The 20727-nt window shown below is 41.1% G+C and overlaps 1 protein-coding gene across 1 annotated transcript in view; it reads right to left on the bottom strand.

Annotated features, from left to right (window-relative positions):
* Positions 1 to 532: 532 nt before the first annotated feature.
* Positions 533 to 20727, bottom strand: part of tbc1d9 (TBC1 domain family, member 9 (with GRAM domain)) — a 24263-nt gene continuing 4068 nt past the window's right edge. The window contains exons 2-21 of the mRNA XM_008419912.3: positions 17101 to 17211; positions 15094 to 15212; positions 14788 to 15016; positions 13992 to 14253; positions 13348 to 13555; positions 12905 to 13111; positions 12124 to 12288; positions 11898 to 12048; positions 9604 to 9818; positions 8760 to 8877; positions 8390 to 8675; positions 7563 to 7692; positions 7325 to 7423; positions 7112 to 7180; positions 6269 to 6509; positions 6119 to 6184; positions 5520 to 5606; positions 4352 to 4420; positions 3287 to 3390; positions 533 to 2976 (exon numbers count right to left, since the gene is read on the bottom strand). Coding sequence (XP_008418134.2) covers positions 2203 to 2976; positions 3287 to 3390; positions 4352 to 4420; positions 5520 to 5606; positions 6119 to 6184; positions 6269 to 6509; positions 7112 to 7180; positions 7325 to 7423; positions 7563 to 7692; positions 8390 to 8675; positions 8760 to 8877; positions 9604 to 9818; positions 11898 to 12048; positions 12124 to 12288; positions 12905 to 13111; positions 13348 to 13555; positions 13992 to 14253; positions 14788 to 15016; positions 15094 to 15212; positions 17101 to 17211 — 3710 coding nt within the window. The 3' untranslated portion in view covers positions 533 to 2202. The remainder of the gene's footprint in view (positions 2977 to 3286; positions 3391 to 4351; positions 4421 to 5519; positions 5607 to 6118; positions 6185 to 6268; positions 6510 to 7111; positions 7181 to 7324; positions 7424 to 7562; positions 7693 to 8389; positions 8676 to 8759; positions 8878 to 9603; positions 9819 to 11897; positions 12049 to 12123; positions 12289 to 12904; positions 13112 to 13347; positions 13556 to 13991; positions 14254 to 14787; positions 15017 to 15093; positions 15213 to 17100; positions 17212 to 20727) is intronic.

Genomic DNA, 20727 nt, shown 5'->3' with positions numbered 1-20727 from the left:
TTGGGGACCAAAACTATCAAGTTGAAAGAACTAAGAGGGTCACAAATAAACACAATATTTTAATGTAATGACAAAAGCTATTGGATTTCTGTACGAGAAATGTGTAAATTGTAGATTTTAAACAAAAAAAGGTTTGCAAATTAAAAAAACAAAAAAACTATACAGTACATTTTTCATCTTCTGGATTTTCTTTGTCTTTTTAGTAACAGGAACATAACATGTCTCAGTCTAGTTTCAGTCATTTTGACAAGCTTGTTGATCTAAACTGCCCAGGTTGCATGTTTTTTTTGTCTCCTCTTACTATAAGAGATTATATTCAAAGTAAAAACCTGAATGGATACTTTGTGTCAACTGCGTGAACTGGGATCAAAGGCCGTTCAGAATTGTTCCGAGGGCCGTAAATGGCCCCGGGCCGCACTTTGGACACCACAGATCTCTTTGGGTTAAATAAAGGAATTAAATGAGTTCTGCCACTAGGTGGCAGTCACGCACAATTTAAGGCAAAGTCTGAATGAAGCTCTGGAGGCAGCACTGTGAATTAATGACACTGATTTTAATTAGACGAGTGACACACAACGCACCAGAATCCAGAGCAGCAACATCTGGTCAAATAAATTCAACATATTTACAGTAGAAAACAAATTCATGTAAAAATGCACAAAATAAAAGAAACGCATGTCTGGAAGGACAAAAATGTAATAAAAACAATAAAAGGCAAGCAGATGCAGTAGTGGGCTTTGACACATTGTAAACATATAAGCTCTTCATTTTAGTGTAATACTGAAAGAAATTAAAATATTTTCTCTGTAGCTTAAATAAAATGTTTTAGGAGTTGAATAGAATCTGTCTATGCATTTGTTGTACAAGTTGGTTTCGTTTTTTTGTCAACTGAAGAAAATAAATAATCTGCTAAAGTGACGAACAGCATTAAAGTGAACTGGAGTGTTTTCACAACAATGGATCTCTGTCGCTCCGTCTTCTGGCTCCGCAGCAGCAATCAGAATTGCAACTAAAGGAAGCAACAGTTTGACCAGATGTGATAAGTGACGATACACTGTAGAATATTAATGTCCGACTTGGAACCGTTACTGTACAGAACTGTGCAAAAGTTCTTTACAAGTTGCTTCCATGGAGTTGAACTTTTACATTTCCTGCTACTAAACTTTCAGTAACGGGTTCAAAGGTTACGAGAAGATCTAACAGCTCTGAAACAAAGCATAGAAGTGGTTTCAAACAACACTACATGTGTGGACATCTACACGGCCTAGTTTTACAGAGATATCAGATTAATACCACTTATGCATATTGTCTTATAAAGGTACAGCCACTACTTATACACACTTGATTTCATCTGAGGAAACCATGAGCGAGTTTCTACACTGCAAAAACTCACAATTTTACCAAGAATGTTTGGTCCAGTTTCTTAGAAATGTTGAAATTCACTTACAAGTAACTTTTCAGAAAGATATGAGAGCTTGTTTAAAGCCAATAATTTCTTAATATTGATGAAAACATTCTAGTTCCACTGGCAGATTATTTCACTTATAACTACGGGTTATATTTTTCTGGCCGATTACAAGCTTTAAAAAGTCTGACCTGCAGGTTCTGATTTTGGCCATGTTGATTTTTTGTCTGAAATGTTGCTAAATATAGCAAGAAAGTCGCTGAGTTGGCAACAATGACTGTTAACTGCCAACGTGCAGAAAGTCGAGCTTCGCTCACTGCAGAGCAGGAGAAGACAGAGGTTGATTTTTAAACCTTTGCCAAGTAAATGAGATCGGTGGATAAGATCAGCTTTACATGTACGGCCGACGCGAATCAAGGCCGATTCATCAGTGGGAAAAATGTCTCGTTATAAGTGAATAAATCTCCCAGAGGAATATTAAGTGATTATTTACTTAAAACAAGCTGCTATATTTGCCTAAAAAGTTACTGGAAAGTTAGTATACCTGAAATAAAACAAACCTAAAATATTTTTCACTAGAAATTGGACCAAAAATACTTGGTAAGATTTTGTATTTTTGCAGTGCGGTCTTCTCTTCAGACGACAGGATCTATTGATTTACATAGTAGGTTTTAAATTTCTGGTAAAATACGCCATTAGGAGCAGTTTTGGTCACATTCTTTCACATATACTCTTGTACAATTTCCTCCATAATCCTAGAAAACGTCACAGAAACCCTTCAGAACCGCTTTAGTCCTTCAGCCAGAGAGAGAGATCTCATAGTCACTAGAGGACAGCAGGGTGCGCCCGACTTTCCGCACGTTCTTGGCGTTGGTGATGCATGCCGCCACGTCCACCGGCTTCTCGAAGTACCGCACCAGAGCCTGCTCAGTGAGGACGGAGGCCAGGAACTGCTCGAAGGTGATGGCCCAGTCTTTGTCGATGCTGGTGCTGTGCGGCAGGCCGCCGCCGTTGGGAATCCCCCTCCGTTCGCGCTCCGAGGGCCGCTCGTCGCTGCACACCAGCACCGTGTCGTCAGCGATGTCTTCGCACTGCAGCTTCTCGTCCAGCTCGTGGGAGCCGGCGCTCAGCACCGAGTACGACGACATGGACGTGTCGTCTTTTGTTTCGTCGTCGGAGATGAGCATGGCGGACGACGTCCCCGTCTCCTTGGGGGACGAGTCTTCCAGCTTGATGTCCTGCATGGGCGCCAGCTCCTCGCTCGCATCCTGCTGCTTGTCCTCCTCGCAGGGGCTCGGCTTGTCCTCCAGCTGCGCCGGGATGAAAACATCTCCCAGATCCGGAAGGTCTTGAGTGGATTTGAGATCCACCAAGTCTCTCCTGCACAAACTCGACTCTGAATTCGTCTCCTGGCTGGGATCCTTCCGGCCGCAGGAAGTGAAGAGCTTCCCCACTTCTCCCATTTCCAGCAGCAGACTGGTGACGGTTGCAGTGGCGTGATAAAGCTCCTGCTCAGCTACATCCTCACTGAACATGCTGTACAGCGTCTTACAGAGCTCAATGAACTGACTCTGAAAGACAGAAACAGTACATCACAATTCTTATCATTACAAGAAATGATCACAATAAATGATAAACATTATGATAAATGCCCAAACCTAAGCAAGGGTTACTGGTTCCTATAGAGCTTTACTCTACACCAGGGATCCATGGATCCACTTTTTCACTTCTGATACCGATATGTGAGGTTTGGTATCGGCCAATACCAGTCCGATACAGAAAAACATTGCTGAATCAACTTAAAACACTTATTTTTTAAAAACACAGACGTAAATGTTTACGATCTCAAAGCACAAAAACGTTTCTCAGATCAAATCCTACCTGGTTCAGCTTTGGAAGGTCCTTTGTGCTTTCTCGTTTGGGCTTCGTCTCCTCGTTCCACAGTTTCAAGTAATGACGGTAATCAGGAGTGCTCAGTTTCTTCACTGTCAAAGAAATTTAAAGAATCTCTTCAAGATTTTCACATTTAAATTAGACGTTTGGGTTCCATCTTACAGTTACAACATTCTATAAACAGGCACACATTTTCTTGCCAAGTATTTAGTAAAATTGTCTTTTTTTTATATTAACATTTTTATTGCGAGAGCATGTTACAATACAATTATATAATTATACTGATTATGTTCACATTTTTACATGCTTTCTCTATTTTCTCACTTTTTTGACAGGAAAAAGAAAAAACAAAAACAAAACTTAAATGGGAGCAGCGGGGCAGCCTGAGTACCAACCAATAATTGACATCACATGTCAAATTAGAGCATAAATCTGAATGACGGCAAGGTTTACAAAAAAAATCAGACATAATTGACATATTCTGTCCACTTTGACAATATCTTGTAGAAAGTGTCTCTCTGCACATTAATGGAAAAAGACAGTCTCTCCAGTACATAAATCTCTTTCACTACATTTATCCAGTCACCAGTTGTTGGAGGTTCCTGTTTACGCCAATTTCTTGTGAGGGCCTTTTTGCTCCCAGCCAGTAAAATGAACAGACGTTTTTGATCGTTGTAGTTCAGTTTGTAAAATTGCCATTTAAACTTATAACTTCGGTCAAACATTTGGGTTTCCACAAACGTCTCACAATAGTTTACTAGGATTTTAGCCCATTCCTCCTGACAGAACCTTATTCATATGAAGGAGCAAACTCTATTCTCTGGCTTTCTATGTTGCGTTTTGAGTTGTGGCTTCTTCCTCTGCGAGCGGTCCTTTCAGGCAATGTTAATATAGGACTTACTTCACTGTGGATAATGACACATGATTAGCTTCAGCCTGCATTTTAAGGTCTTTGGCTCTGATTCGCCCATTTAACATACAGACACAGAACCTCCTTCTTCCCTGATGAGGTTTTTTATTCAGCATCTTTTCTTGATTTTCTATTTCTCTCACCTTTTTCAGTCTTGAACGTAACTCTGACGAAGCCATCATCCTTCTCACCTCGACCCTTTGAATCCCGACCTGAGAAGATAAGTAGTAAATATGTAACCTGAGCTACAACAGATGGCTTAGATCAAAGCATACTCATGTTTTAGAATGGTCTAGTCAAAGTCCAGATTAAATACCCAAGGAGAATCTGTGGCAAGACACAATGTGTTTTTTTTATTTATTCACTTGATTTTAATTGTGTTACTTATTTAATGGAAACATATTTATCTATGGGGCTGCACAGTGGCGCAGTTGGTAGAGCTGTTGCCTTGCAGCAAGACGGTTCTGGGTTCGATTCCCGGCCCCGGTCTTTCTGCATGGAGTTTGCATGTTCTCCCTGTGCATGGTGGGTTTTCTCTGGGTACTCCTGTTTCCTCCCAAAGTCCAAAAACATGACTGTCAGGTTAATTGGCCTCTCCAAATTGCCCCTAGGTGTAAGTGTGTGTGTGTGCGAGTGTGTGAGTGTGTGTGTGTGTGTGCATGGCTGTTTGTCCCATCTGTTCACACAATATTGGCGTTGTGTTTGTTTTTCATACATAATTCCAACAATTAACACATAATTTTGTCATATTAATTTGCAAATGTTTGATGGGTTTGAATGAAGAAACAGAAAAGTGGTTGAAAAAGCAACTAAACTATTCAAACTTTTGAAAGACGTTAAGAATGGAAAAGGCAAAAAAAAAAAAAAAAACAGATTTAGAGCCGTCTTTGATTACTAGTAAATCAGATTTTTATCAACATATTTTATATATACTGATGCTTTTGATTATGGCAAATTGTTAAGATGTAACAATTAACTGATGTTTTTATGGTGTATAGCGCTCTGAGCTGCTTTGCTGCTGAAATGTGCTTTACAAACAAACTTGACCCAAATTGAACAAATGCATCCATTGAAAAGCTTCTGCTACGTCATCTAGCTGAATCGGCAGATAGAGCTCCAGTCAGTGAGATTTGTGGTTGCATGGTTAACACAACTGCATCCTTCATATGCGAATCACATCGCCACAAAATCTGATTTTACTCTCCAACTGCCTGATAAAAATCTCCCGTCTGCCGATCTGCTCTGACTAAACCTGAAAAATAAAAATACGTTCGCCACAAACAAGTGATCTGTCAGGAGGTTTAAACTTACTGATGGAAGTTTCCGGAGTGATGTCTTCGAAGAAGTACTGAGTGGCTTCGAAGGCCGAGTCGGGCTCTTCTTGCTCATGAGTGATTTCTGGGGAAAAACAGTTTCTTTACAGAATTGGGCTAAAATGCAAAGTTCAGGGAGGCTCAAAAATTCTGTGTCCTGTTGAAAAACAGCATAATCTCTACAGCAGTGCAAAAAATAAACCTTACTTTGTATTTTCTGTCTGGATACTAGTAAAAATACTTTAGTACACTAGAAATGAGATAAATAGCTGCGTTTCTATAATGCCACAATTTAACATTTTGAAAATAAATTCACTTCATAGAAACACATAAGTTCTTTTGGTCGTGTCAAAATTATTTTAGTTTGCAAAACTGCAATCACACAAGTCACATGAACAACAACCAGATTGTCACTGATGGCGGAAAGAAAAATTAGAAAACAGGAAGTAGATGGAAGATGATGGCACAGCATGTTTTTTAATTTGTTCACGTGATTTTAATTGTATTTCTTATTTAATGGAAACACTTTGTGCACTTTTTGCAGCTACTGGTCAGTAGTATTAAAATATTATTTGTTGCTGCTTGTCTGACACTCACCAGGCAAGACGTGCATCTTGTAGAGGAGCTTCAGCTTCTCCGTTAGATCCCCATGACACAAAACACCTGCAACACACAACATGGAGTTGAGAGCCGAGGCAGAACCAACTACATCCAGAACGGACGTGTTCGTGACCCATCCCTGCTTACTCAGGCCGTTGATGAAGTCTCGGAAGTTGAGCAGGGCGTCTCCGTTTTCGTCCAGCAGACGGAAGAAGCGCACCGCCAGCGGGTCAGAGTGGGCTCCGTTGGCCCAGGGGAACAGCAGGGCGAACAGGCCCTTGAACAGCTCCACGTCGATGCGGTACTGCTCCAGGTACGGCAGGCTGGGGTCGTGGCGCTCGGTGGGGTTGCTGCTGCTGCCCCAGTAACAGCTGCTCAGGTGCTCCGCCTGACGAAGACAACAGAAGAGGCAGGTGCAAACTTTAAAAAATGCAACTGGCACTAAAGTGCTGTTTGTTTTGGCAAGTAGACGTCATTTTGGTCATTCTGACTGACCTACGATTTAAGATAAAAAAAAAACAGCATTTATTGTTTTTCTGACTGAACTTTCAGTTATTTTATGGAGTGCAAAACTGGTCACTTGTTTTAAAACAGTTTTGTAATTTTACAAAGACAACAATCACTACAAAGTTGAGATTTTAGCCTATTTAGTGCAGCTGCAACCACAAACAGTCGTTACTATGCGTGTGTGTGTGTGTGTGTGTGTGTGAAAAACAAGCGCAATTCTGCAGTGATACGTTTAACCTTCCCATTATCTGCTGAAAGCTTTGCTCTCTCACTCTCTTTTAATCCTCATTCCTCAATAACAACATTCACACTGAAGAGTGTTGCTGCACCACCTAATAGCGTTCAATATGGTGATGTTGACTAAAAGTTAAACCTTTTTCGATTAATCTGTTCTGGGTCAAGTTGAATTTGTGGTAACCTTCTTTCTATAATGATCAAGTTTATGTCTCGTGTTTTTCTTCCGATTAAAAAGTTGCGACTCACCTTGAAAAGCACATAAAGCTCCTCCAACTCATCAATACTGAAAGCCGTCTCCGTCACAATAGTTCGAACCTGGAATAAAAGAGGACAAACCGTGAGGATCTCATCTGTAAAACGACACCAAAGCTTCTTTCGTTACTTTTCTACAGCTAGATTTAACGAGCAGCATGGAATAAACTTAAAAAAAGAAACTTAATGATTGCAGAAGTTTCTTACCACGTTGCGTTTGGTTGTGTCCTCAATGGTCTGAATGACCCTCAGTCTCTGTTTGAAGCGCATCTGTTCGATCACGTCTGCGCGGATCGAGCCGAATTTCTACCGAAAAGGAAAAAACACAGACATGAGGGCTGGATCTCCATCAGTACACTGCAAAAAACCCAACATCTTCAAGTGATTGTGTTAAAAACCAGCCTTGATAATCAGTCAGACAGACACAAGCCGGCAGATGTTTTACCTCATAGGAGCTGCGGACCAGTTTGAAGATGTCCACCTCTGGATGTGGTTCTCCGTTGTCGGTGAGCAGAGAGTGAAGGTGAGGGATGGGAGGGAGGGTGCTGTCCTTGTTGGTCACACTGTCCAGGTACCTGCACACAGACAAAATGAGACCATTAAAACAGACAATGACTGGGTCAGCAGCATAACAACGCAAAACAGAAACAAGTTAGTTTTAAGATGTTGCTGTTCAGCTTCTAATTAAAGCTGCATGTGCAGAAATGTGTCCAAATGTCCACAATTACCAACAGAGTCGCAAAATATAATTTATAGGAACCACATCTGCCGTTTCTGGACAGCAGCTACCAAAGTGAGACGTTTCTGCCTAATTACACCTTTTATTTTATCAATCAGACCGTTTTTCATTAGATCAGTAAATGTGAAGTTATTTGGAAAACATAAAAGGTTTTTTTTTCTATTAAATTAAAAACTGATTTTAATAATAAAATGCCAGAATCTGTAAAAGAAAGAAGTTTTGTGCTCCAAGGCTGAACAGACTGAAATTTGAAAGCTAAAGTGTTAACTTTACTGTTCTTGCAAAAATATGTGCACCGATTTATCAGCTTGCCGATTTATTGGTGCCGATTTCCTTAATTTTGGGAGATCAGTGATCAGCTGATACTTGCATGTGAAGCTGATCTTATCCACTGATCTTACCTCAGCAAAGGTCTAAAAAAATAAATTACTGTCCTCTACTGCTCTCCCGTGGCTCTTTAAAGATCAGTAATCGTTTAGAAAACTGTAGTCAGTGCACCCCTAGTAGCATCTCTAGCATCTCCTCCTCCTTACCTGCCCAGGACAGTCATGGCCTCTCCGTCGTCCTTGCAGCCCAGCAGCTGGTGGATGTTAGCGTGCAGCACAGAGAGCGCCAGCTGAAAGATGACTTTGATGCCGTCGTAGAAGAAACAGTCGACCACCACCACGGCGCTCTCGAACGGCATAACGGACAGGAAGAGGGTGAGGAACCAGGAGAGGGAGATGGTGGATATGACGCCCAGGTCCTGCATGCAGTCGTACAGCTGCGGGACGTACTCGCGGGCGAGCTCCTCGAACACTCCCTGATCAACCAGGGCTCCTAAACGTGAAGGATCGACGCCGTTACGTCTTCACACACACAAATCACCAAGTCAAACGTCCAGCTGGATGTGTTCAGACTGACCAACTACTCTTGTGTTGTAGTAGTCGGGCAGCATCCTCTCGCAGAGAGCCACCAGCAGCCAGAAAGCTTCTTCTTCTTTAGCGTAAAGCAGCAACACAGACGTGACGATGTTCATGGCCTGTCGAGACGAGAAAGATTCAGAAACAGACCAGGAAGGCCAGCTGCTGCAGCTGCCGGACGATAAATTAATTTAATATGTCGCAATAGACACATGATCAGTATCAATAGATAGATAACATGTCTGCTAGAATATTCTGATTCAGTGTTCGGTTCTGGATCACTGAACTGCACAGCATTCTGGGAGATGTAGGAAGAAGGAAAAGCTTTAGCTGCTCAAACTCTAACATCTACCTTAGATAGGTTAGTGGAATCATCCAACTCATTCACTCTTTGGTTACCTAGCAACTCACTCACTCACTCTTTGGTTACCTAGCAACTCACTCACTCACTCTTTGGTTACCTAGCAACAACCTGTTGAGTAACTTGCGCTGCAGCAGTTTAGAGTTTCATCAATGTTCCTCATAACTGCTTAAAAATAAAAAATGACTTTGAGGAGTGAAAACTGCGGATAAAACAGGAAAGGTCACATCTAGTTTGGCAGTATTTAAGACAGTTAAAACAGAAAACTAATCAATAATTATCGATATCGACTGATACAAAATGATTATATCATTTTTAACTCATCGTTCAGCCCAATCCAGAATGTCCCTTATGTTTTTTATTTGATTCCGATCCAGTCTGATGCCACTTGATCGGGCCCGATTTTCCGATCCTGTGATTGGATAGCGACATCCCTCGCTGCTGCCGCCGAGTCATGTTGGGATAGTCAGAATCGCGTCTTCACCTGACAGTATCCGATGTTGGGGTTCCTGAAGGCGTAGGCGGTCAGGACCCTGCGCAGCGCGGCGATGCCCATCTCGTTCTGGAAGGCCGGGTGCTCCGGCAGCGAGCGGTGCAGGTCCCTCTCGATCTCCTCGGTGGCCAGGTTGTACTTCCCCATCGATTTCTCCACCAGGTCTTCGTAGTAACCGGGGTGAGTCGTCATCTCGTTGATCGCCCCTGACCGACCAGGAAAACACGCTGGATTTAAAAACTGAAAGCAGCAACATGCATGACATCTGAAATTATTTGCAATAAAATTTCAAACATGTTTTTTTGTTTTCACATGCAGGTAAATTCAGAAACTTAAAGAATAAGGTATAATGTGTTATAGTGCAGAGAAAAAGTAAATTAAACTACTATTCTGTTTTTGTCAGATTTAAATTATTCTGATAAAAGTAAAATAATGTGTAGAAATCACAATAAAACTAAATATATCCTATGTAAATCAATATTATTTATGTTTTAGAAATTTCCACCCAAATTGGAAGTTTTTTAAGTTTGCAGAACAAAATCAGTTTTGTTCTCCTTTTCATCTTTTCTCAGTTTAAATGAAAGACCAGAAGCGGCACATTTAACAACAGATAAAGTTAATATTAACAAAATGGCTTCATTTAACGGGCTGCACAGTGGTGCAGTTGGTAGAGCTGTTGCCTTGCAGCAAGAAGGTTCTGGGTTCGATTCCCGGCCCCGGTCTTTCTGCATGGAGTTTGCATGTTCTCCCTGTGCATGGTGGGTTTTCTCAGGGTTCTCTGGTTTCCTCCCACAGTCTAAAAACATGACCGTCAGGTTAATTGGTCTGTCTAAATTGTCCCTAGGTGCGAGTGTGTGTGTGTTCTGTGTGTCTCTGTGTTGCCCTGTGACAGACTGGCGACCTGTCCAGGTGACCCCGCCTCTCGCCCGGAACGTTAGCTGGAGAGGCACCAGCAACCCTCCGGACCCCACTGAGGGACAAGGGTGAAAAAAAATGGATGGCTTCATTTAACCTGTTAACTCAGTAAACCTGCAGCTGTTCGTGCTCCACCTTCAAGGATGGTTTTTAATCTTATAGCACATCTCTGCAACAAGGCAGTTCAAAGTTCAAAGATCAGTGTGATTCAAACTAAACGTTGAACTCTGCTTCCTGCACTGAGGATGTGTTTACTCACCAACAACTGGGTCAGGCCGTCTGTGACCTACCTTCACTCAGGTGCTGATCTGCAGCTGCAGGCAGCAACATGTGACTGTGGTTGTAAACTGAAACCTCTGGATCGTGTTCTTACTTGCGGCGTGTTTTGGGTGGTGAAAGATTTCGCTTCATGAGCCGAAGCTTGAAAAATGACATACTGCTGTTCCCTCTGATTCAGGTAAATCCAGTTGTTTTGGATTTTTTCCTGTCAGTTCAATAATATGCCGCTCTGTTTTTGCAAGTCTCCTTTTTCTATATTAACCCTCTAAAGGCCTGAAATCGACCTGGTATTTGTCTTTAAAACTTTGAGACGTTTCTGGAAATATTTTGTAAAAACATGCAGTTCAAACATTATGCAATAGCAAAGGCCGACTCCTGAGTTTTTCTTTTACATCCATCATCTTTCTCAAACAGTTTAAGTCTTTTTAATCAGTTTTGTTCATGATTTGTTTTAATCCAAAGTGAATTAACAGGAGGACCGATGCCCAATTTTTATATTAGGACAGGGATCCAAAAGTATTCACACCTTTTGACCTTTTCCACATTAAATCCACAAATTTTGATGCATTTTACTGGAATATTGTGACGTAGATAAACCACTGCACAATATTCCAATTTAAAAAGGAATTTAATGTTTATTTAGCATTTTTTATGCATCTTGAATATTGTGTAAAATAGACTTAAGTGGTTGAATGAATGTGCCAAGTTTCAAATCAGATTACTCGACTTGCACGTCAGAATATTTGATTATTAAAGTAATCGTTAGCTGCAGCTCTGCACAAGAGCATTAATGTTCAGTTGTAGCTGAGAAAACCTGCAGCCGTGAATGCAGCAAAAAGGTGGTTCAATAAAGTATGTGACAGAATATAAAAAGGTTGAAGGCGTATTAATGCTTTTTGAACAAACTGAATCGAGCTGCAGAAGCTTTAGAGAAACGTCTCCCAGCAGATGTTAAACTGCTGTCTAATCTGTAAACAGGAAGTCTTCGTTTCATAAAACGTGTCTGAAATACGCTTCAGGTTTCCTTTTTGGCTCGGTGTGTGGTTTCCAGCACGGGTTCCTGCAGGTAAAGGTTTGAATCGTTGGCCCACCTGAGAACAGCAGCCACAGCTCCCCCCTCATGCTCTCAGGGATGCCTTTGAGGACGAGCTCCTTCGTCTTCTCCGTGCGGTACATGCACACCCCCTCGCCGTACTCTGTGAAGTGGTTCTTCCACGCCTGTTCCTTCAGGAACTCCTTAGCCTGAGAGGAAGTGAAGACGGCAGGGGTCAAAGGTCGGGCAGACGAGACGAGAGGATTTTTTGTAATGAGACTCACCAGTTTGGGGTTAAACTCCTCAGGTGAGCGGCGGCGGTACATGGTCATGAGGGCCTCTGAGGCCGTCGGCACGCTGTTGTCGTTCAGGTTGAAGGTGCGCTCGACGTCTGAGGCCAGACTCTGCTGCGGACTGCAGGAGAGCAGGGAGCCGTGATGGGAGTAAACCTGCAGAAGAGCAACTTTAAATGTATGTCTGAGAGGTGAGGCGAGTCCCAAAATGGGCTTTTAGCTTTGATGCAAACAAAACTCCTCAATGTTTTAGATGTTTTTCTGGAAGCTTGTTCCAGATTTGTGGTGCATAGAAGCTGAATGTTTTCTCGCATTCAGCTTCTGGTTATGGGATGCAGAACCAGAAGTAGGAGACCTGAGAGGTTTGGAAGGTTGATGCAACAGCAGCAGATCTTTAATGTACTGTGGTGCTAAGCTGTTCAGTGATTTATAAACTAGCACCAGTATCTTAAAGTCTCTGAGCTGCAGGGAGCCAGTGGAAGGACGTTAGAACTGCTGTGATGAGCTCTAACTTCCTGGTTTTAGTCAGAACGCCAGCAGCAGCGTTCTGGGTCTGATTTTTAGGCAGACCTGTAGATAATGCTGCAGTAAATAATGTTAGGCTCTGCAAGTTCCTGAAACTAAAGTATTCAATCTAGAAATTCTACATTTATTCATTTCCTTGTGTAGCCTCTTATTTATTTATGCTCCAGAATAATATCCTCCTAAAACCGTGACTCCCTACTTTTTGTCAGAGGTAAGGAAGATCTGACTGAACCCCGACTGTTTTTACCTCGTCATCCGAGCTGTTCAGGCTGCTGTTCAGCTCCCTTTCCAGGTAAATCTTGGAGGTGGTTTGCTGCAGAAAGTCGGAGATCCTCTGCACCAGGAAGTCTCTGTCTTTCAGGTTGGCAAACAGAAAAGTCATGCGATTCTTGGTGCTGATGGAGAGCGGGCTGGGCAGAACGTTGGAGCTGTCTGCCTTCTCCACGATGGTCACCTGCAGGGCATCGAGACACATTATGAGTGAAACCAAAGAAAAACAGATTCAATTTATGTCTCAACAATCTTAAAAAATACAAATAAAAAAACTAAATCGTTTAGATCTTCAAAAATAAGACTCTCCTCAAATCACAAGTTGCATTTGTACAACCTGCCTTCCCAGAGCAGACAGGTGGTGACACGCCACGACATGCAAACTATTACAACATGACCAAACTGCATGTCCTTCCTCACCTCACGCAGGGGGATAATGAGGCTGCACAGCGTCTCCTCCTTGCTGGTGAAGCAGATGTAGTTGGTGGACACAAACATCTGGCCCAGGATGTGCATCTTGTTAAACGGCGTCCACAGCGTGCAGTCTGTGTGTCCGTCCAGTTTTTCGTCTTTGGGCAGACGGAAGAGCGCCCGGTAACGCTCGCTCTTTGCTCTCGCGTCCAGATCTCTAAAAGATGCAAAACTTTTGTATTTTATGACTTTTTACTGAGGAGTTTTGAAAAAGGTTAAATGTTTTTGTGAAGTTTTACAGCTTGTGTGAATGAATAGACCAACAGACAGAGCAGTGCACAGCAGCCAAGTCAAATATTTGTCTAGATAAGACGTAGCGACCAAACCCGGATAATAAAATTAATTCAAAGTCTCAGTTTATGTCGCCACACCCAGACAGTATCCTGCACTGCAAAAACACAATCTTAACAAGTAGTTTTTGGTCTAGTTTCTTGCAGTATATCTTGCTTTTGTTTTTTTCCAAGTGAACTAAGATATTTGCACTAGAAACTACATCAAAATGACTTGGTAAGGTTTTGTGGTTTTGTAGTGTAAGAGTCTTTTCCACTGACACTTCATCCAGCGTTAGCGTGGTTGTGTTAGCTTTCTCGTACCTCTTCAGCGCCGACACTTTCTTGGGCGACTTCTTCTTCAGCTTGGGCAGCGAGCGGTCCAGTTCGAAGCCTTTGTTGTCCAGCAGACGCCGCATGGCGATGTTGGCCAGCTGCTCCGCCAGTTTGAAGGTCTCGTTGATGTTTAGGAAGACGGAGAAGACGTGCTCGTTGGCGCGAGTGCTCACCTTGATGACGTCAGGCAGGAGGAGGGTGGCGCTCTTCTCCAGCTGGGTGATGTCGGCCCAGCGGACCACCAGTTTGGCTGAGAGTGAGGAAAGGATGCGGTTTAATTTTAGACATGACCAAGCTACGTTTAATGAAGGCTAGCGGTAACTGAACCTTGGCTTAAGAAACTTACTCTCTTAGTTAATTGTAGAGCTCATTTTTTAAACTAAGGCTACATTCACACCAGCCCACTTTACTCCGCTTAGACCAAACTCTAGTTTGTTTAGCTAGAAAGTCTGGTTCGTTTGGGGAGGTGTGAAAGCGTAATCAAACTTTGATGCGGACTAAAGAAACAAACTCTGGTCTTCCTCAAAACCTACGTCTTGGTTTGGTTGCACTGAACTCTTGTGCTGTTTAAATGTTTAAGTAAATGCCAAACACACCGAAGGCTGCTCCAAAAGCAGAAAGTGGACTATAGTGCAGGGCATTCTGGGTAAATACAACCAATATAAACTCAAGAATCTAGCACTAAAGGTAGAAATGACTCTTGGTCTTTTGAGACCCATTTTTGTTTTTAAGCCTAAGATACATCCACTGCTGGGATGTATTTTGATACACAGATAATACACACCTTCTTTTCCCAGTAAATATGAGTAGAAGCAGAGGTGGTTGATGCTGAGGTACAGCCATCCCTGCCGGGGAACCTTCCCCTTCCAGTAGCTGCAGGAGTAATAGTTGACCAGCTTCTCTTCATCTGGCATCCCGAACAGTTTCCGGAACTTCGAACTCGCCTCCTTAAATTTGTCCGTGTCGTCGTCCTCTTTGACGTCATGATTCTTGTTGAACTCTGCGATTATCCCCTGGAAAAGAAACAGAAAGTTGTTGATTACAGAGGCACGACACAAAGGGGCCTTTCTGCATGAGGCTGAGGACTCACCTGCACTTTCCCTTTGACAAAGGTGGTGATGTCGTTCTCGTTCTCGAAGATGGACAGAGTCTGCAGCAGGTTGTGTTCGAGCCACTCCCAGTGCTCCGTGATCTCTTTCCGAGACGTTCCTGCAGGACGAGGAGGACAAATAAAGTTGGACTGTTACAGAAACACACTGGGCCCCAGGAGCCATCATGCTGCAAGGGCAGTTAATTTATGAAATCCACTCCTTTATAAGTCATGTGAAAACTTTCTCCATGTTTAAAATAACATTTTTCAGAAATTACTGCAAGTGAAAAAATATTAAGACAATAACCTGGATGGATTTCTCTGCAAGTCATTAAAAAAAACAACATTGAATCACTTTCAGTCTGCACCCATCATGAATTAGAGTAAATCCTATTAAGTCAAACTAACTCAGACGTCTTTACATGAGGCTCAGAACACGTCAGTTAAGGCAGTAAATTGCAGATAAGATGAAAATAATCAAAAGAATCTATAAAAATAGTCTGGAGAACAAGTTCAATTTAGTTCATCGCCAATTCACAACTAAAGTCAGCTTAAGGCAAAAAAAGAAAAATCATTTCAATTCAATCAGGCATTCATTTTAATTTATCCTTGTTGTTAAATAGTACAGTATGCTCAATTAATTATTCAAAGTCATTTAAAAGGTTTCCATCTAAGGAAATGACTGAGTCATTGGAGAAATATGGACCAACAGTGATATTAATAAAACGCAACATTTCCCTGACATTTCTGAAAGAAAAAAGAAAATCTGGACAGAAATCTTTCCTTCCTAAGATTCTGGATAACAAAAATTATAGACGTTTGTAGGAGAGTTAATATCTAATTAAAACCAATTCAGGAGCAAAAATTAATTCAGTATTTGTTAGTTTTCTACAATAATTGTAGAAAATGGGTGTCAATCTGTATGAAAAATTTACAATTGTATGTCAGGGTGTAAATTTTCCAACCTAAAATCCAGGAGTTTGACAACATCAGAAATCTTTATACTGGACTTTATTAAATAAAGAGAAATGTCAATATGTGGAAATAAAAACCCAACAAAAGCAGCAGTATGTTCATATTCTGGTGCCATGTTTTTATTTTTTCTAAAAACAATGAACAAAGAGTCTTTCATAGTAAATTCAATATTTGGGTTTTAAGCAGTTCAGCGAAGAAAACAAGACCATGAGAGCGAAACCCTGGGGCTCCGAGAAACGGTCAGAGCACAACAGAAGAGCCAAACAGTCAGCAGGGAGTTTATCAACAACAAACACTTTAAACTTTCATTTCTGATTATTCTGCTCTGTTCTGGCTTTTTTTAAATTTCAAATTAAATTCAGTTGATGCTGAGACGTGACAGTAAAACAGATTATTTCGGTAGAAACTGATCCCAGAACAGCGATGGTTCATTTAATGCACTCTGACCACGTTGGACATCAGATTACTGGGAGGAGGAACAAGGAACTGGGAGGAGACGGAAAAAGAGCCAGATTTGTTTTAGAGTCAAGTTGTTATGTTAAAATGTCCATTTCAGACAAATGACTCCATTTAATAACTAGCTGGTTGTTCACCTGTATCAGTAAGATTTTAATTAATATTCATTTAATTAAAAACAAACAAAAAATTCCTGCCAAACGACGCAGAAAGACGTTCAGGGAAACATGCAACATGATGCGGATACATGTGGCGAAGATGATATAACCTGTGATATGTGAACCAATACAAACAGTGTTCACCTCAGCATCCTTTTAAACAACAAGCATCGCCACATATTACTGCAATAGCATGCAGGAAGGCATGGGTAATATTTGCCGTCCCTGCAGTCCTTTGCAACATTAACATTGCATAAAGTGATACTCCAATGTTGATAAATTTGCAACATATTATGCAACCCATTTCATTCAGCCTTTATCTGACTCCAAACAGCTAAAAATAAACTTAAAGTTTAAGTTGTGGCAGCTCAGTTTCTTAATCTGTTTTGATAACATGGGAGTGAAAATGCTCTCCTACCGTGAGCGATGATCCAGTAGACTAAAGAGTCAGGGGTCTGGTAGAGGATCCGGTAAGGAGCCATCCGAGCGCTCGAGTCCAGAACGACATCCAAAGTCCCAACAAGCAAACCTGCAACCCCACAAAATAAATTATTAAACAAAAACCTGGGATTTTAAACTTCATTGTTCTCTAGCAAACAGGAGGGAAAAAAACATTTGATGCAGATTTTAAAACCATAAATTAGTGGTAGACAAAAACAAAATGATCCAAAAACATGTCGGTATTTTTTCCATTTCAACAGGGAAAGCGCCACAGTTTACATTTCCTGTGGCTTCAACTTATGTTTACTTACTAACCCGTCGTCCTCTGCAATACCGTTACTGCCCAGCATTTTTCAAACAAGTCCTACTTAAATTATAGATGAACTATAACCAAAGGCCTTATTAATAGTTAATAAGCCCTTTAATAATTTATCCATTAGCTGTAACCAATTAGCATGAATCCGTTTGAAGTAACTGACTATTGGTCCAGGTTTGATACGCCAGCGCTTCTCAAACTCAAATCTTCCAACTTAGCGTGTTACAACCGATAATTTAACATCAAGTTAATCCATCTGGGCTTTTTAACCCGTCTTATGCTGGAACATTTAAAATGTTGGCCACACTGCAGAGAAAGGAGAAATCTTAAAGTCTGACCTGCAGCAATAAAATGTTAAGTAGAAGCTTTTAAACAAGAAAATGTAGACTCTGATGAGGCCCAGCAGATCCAGAAACAGACACAACTTTAAATCTGAAGCTTCCGACCAGGCATTACAGTTTCAAACTAGTGAAGAAGTTTTTGTGTAATTTCAATATTCAGTTTGTTTCTGCTCAAAGTTTAAACTCTAGTAGGAGTTTCTGAATTTCTGCTCATTTGAATCCTTCAGCTCAAGTCACAGGTCGAAGAGAATTTAGAAAGCATCAAAAGTTCTTATTTTATGAAGGTATCAGTCAGGAGAAGTGTACAAAACCACCAATAGGAAAACGGTGACATAACAGAAACTTTACAACTGAAAGGAGGCCGACAGCAACACCGAAGGAGCTACATGTGAGAACATCCTCCAGTGATTGTCACACTTCTGCCAATCTCATAACAGCAGGGCTAATTTTGTTTAGCGTTTAGCATTTGTGCTAACCTTAAAATGTTTAGCACTCTAAGAGTTTTCTAGATTAACGCTAAAGAGCTAATTTATTTGGTTATTTTCTAGAATCTTCAAATAGTTAAAACGTTTATTTTGAAACAAAGACTTTGTGCAGCAATTCCATTCCTTCTCCTCTCATTCTCCAACTTTTTCCCCTGTAATCATAAATACAAAACCTTGGGGCATTACAGAACATATAAATTATGTCAAAATGAAATTGGTGCTTTCACAGGCAGATATAACTTGAACTGAAGTGAGCATTTAGCATTAGCTTCTACTAAGTGGTGTGTTTGTGTCGTACTTTCGCATCAACTATCTTTTAGTTAGTGGTGCCAACCACCCACAGTCTCCTTTAAAATTCAAACATCAGAACCAAGTAGGTTTGCAAGGCAAGATCCTTTCCAGGTTATTTTTGTTTTAAAGCTCCTTTGTGACAAATTGTATGACTCATGTAAAAAAACGAGTAGGTGGGGGAGGATGGAGGAGACAAAGGAGGGAAACAAAAGCAGCTTCATTAATGAAGGGAGCAGTTGGTGTGCAGGAAGAAAGCTCAGATTTCTCCTTAATCTTCCTTCTCATCTTACTTTCAGCATTCAGCACCTATTTAGTTATGTAAAACAAAGCTGACACTCAACATTCTGCTAAAGAGGAAGCTGCTTTTGCATTCATGACATGTTTGACTACAGAAAAACAGCAAGTTAACGCCAAGTCACTGCTGACGCTCGCATGCCGACCTGAAAAAACAAAAAAGGCTTGAAGGTGTTGGTGTAAACCAACGTGTGACAAGATGCCGCTTCCTTCAGAAATCTTGTGGTGAAACTTTGTGAAAACCTGCAGATCGGGACTCTAGTTGCCCTGCATGAAACAACCGGCTTGATGGAGGTGTGAGCTGAGGTTTACTTCAGGAAAACCAAATGAGAAGAACTGTGCCAGACTGCAGTGGAAACAAATACGGTCTCTGGGTTTTTTCAGAAGAAACTTTTAGCTAAACCCGTCTTATTTTAGTCCGGCACTTGAGGAATCTGTGTTCTCCTCTTCTGTGTTTGATGCCAAACATGAAGCCAGCAGGATTTACTCACAAAAACACAACATGCTCCCCCTCACCACAACCTAAAAACCAGACAAAAACAACAAAGCAGCTCTAATAGTCCAGTTATCCGTTCTGACTGGAAAACTCCTGCTGCTCAAAAATACACTCTAAAAAAAAACAAACCAAAAAAAAAAAAAAAAAAAAAATCATATGACACCCTGATTTCTACAGAGACAATCAGATGTTCCTGCTGCTCGAGCGAAACGAATCACATTCTGAGCTTGTTTTTCCATGTGGTGGAGGAGCAGGAAACCAGGCTCACACCATGTAAACAGTTACCTCAGTTACTTGTTTCAATTCACATTTTCGGTCCTCCCCCACAACTTGAAAAGAAAACAGAGAATCTGTGGTGGGTAACCACAAATGTCAACAATAAACCCCCTGACCTGAAACTGATACAGAAACCGACCAAATTAGGCTACCTTGAGCTACCTTCAGTGGGGCAGATATACGTTCCCATCGTCTCCAGCCGTCAACATTCACTTACAACAAGTGTTTCACTGCAAGATGAGGCCTGCAGAAGGAGAAGCATGATCCTCTGCAAACAAAAATAATCTGTATTATAAAATGTGGTGCAAAAAAAAGAATAGTGTGCAATTTTATGCCGTGAGCACCCTCGTGTTCAATTATGCAACAAATGACTCGACAGCCTGTGACTTAAAGCATTTACAGTGAGACCAAATGGGGTTTTGTTGTGTATTTTCCCATTTTGCAAAAAAAAAAAAAAATCCCCCTCCTGCAGCTTTTTTTTGTTAACATGACACTATGAGATACAACAATAACGTACCAATCAGGACTCTTTGACAGCCCACATGCAGATATGATCACTCGCTGCCTTTCCATTACAAATGTGTGAAAATCTTTGTTGATATTCTGCTGATGATGAAACAACAATTTTTCAAACAACTGAGGCGTTTTCATTAGATAAGAAATTAAAATCACACATAAATAAGCTTGTTCACTCGATAAGATAAAATCATGGCAGAGATAAATGTGAACAGCTACAGAATATATATAGCCATAATCTCCATGACTGTGACCCAACACGCTATTTTACAGAACAGCTGTGGATTCAACACGTTCAGATGAGAACTTTTTATGAGCTGTGATGCTGTGAGACTTTTGGTCGAGCTAGCTGAGATGTTCAAAAAACAAACCATCGTCTTCCTACCACTTCCTGTCTTCTTTGTTGTTTTCCCCAGTAGTAACATCCAGCTGTTGACTTGTGTAATGTGAAAAAAAAAGTGTTTCTATATACGGTCAAAAGACAAACCACCACATTTTAGTGCAAAAACTATCTAAAAAAAAAAACTTATGTTTTTTCTAAATTAGCTTGTTTCTATTACTCAAATTTATTTTTGTAACTTCACACAAA

The sequence above is a fragment of the Poecilia reticulata genome, chromosome 1, assembly GCF_904066995.2.
Source record: "Poecilia reticulata chromosome 1, P_reticulata-male-v2, whole genome shotgun sequence".
In the NCBI taxonomy this organism is placed as follows: domain Eukaryota; kingdom Metazoa; phylum Chordata; class Actinopteri; order Cyprinodontiformes; family Poeciliidae; genus Poecilia; species Poecilia reticulata.
The sequence above is the reverse complement of the archived record's forward strand: the minus strand, read 5'-3'. Positions and strand labels throughout refer to the sequence as shown.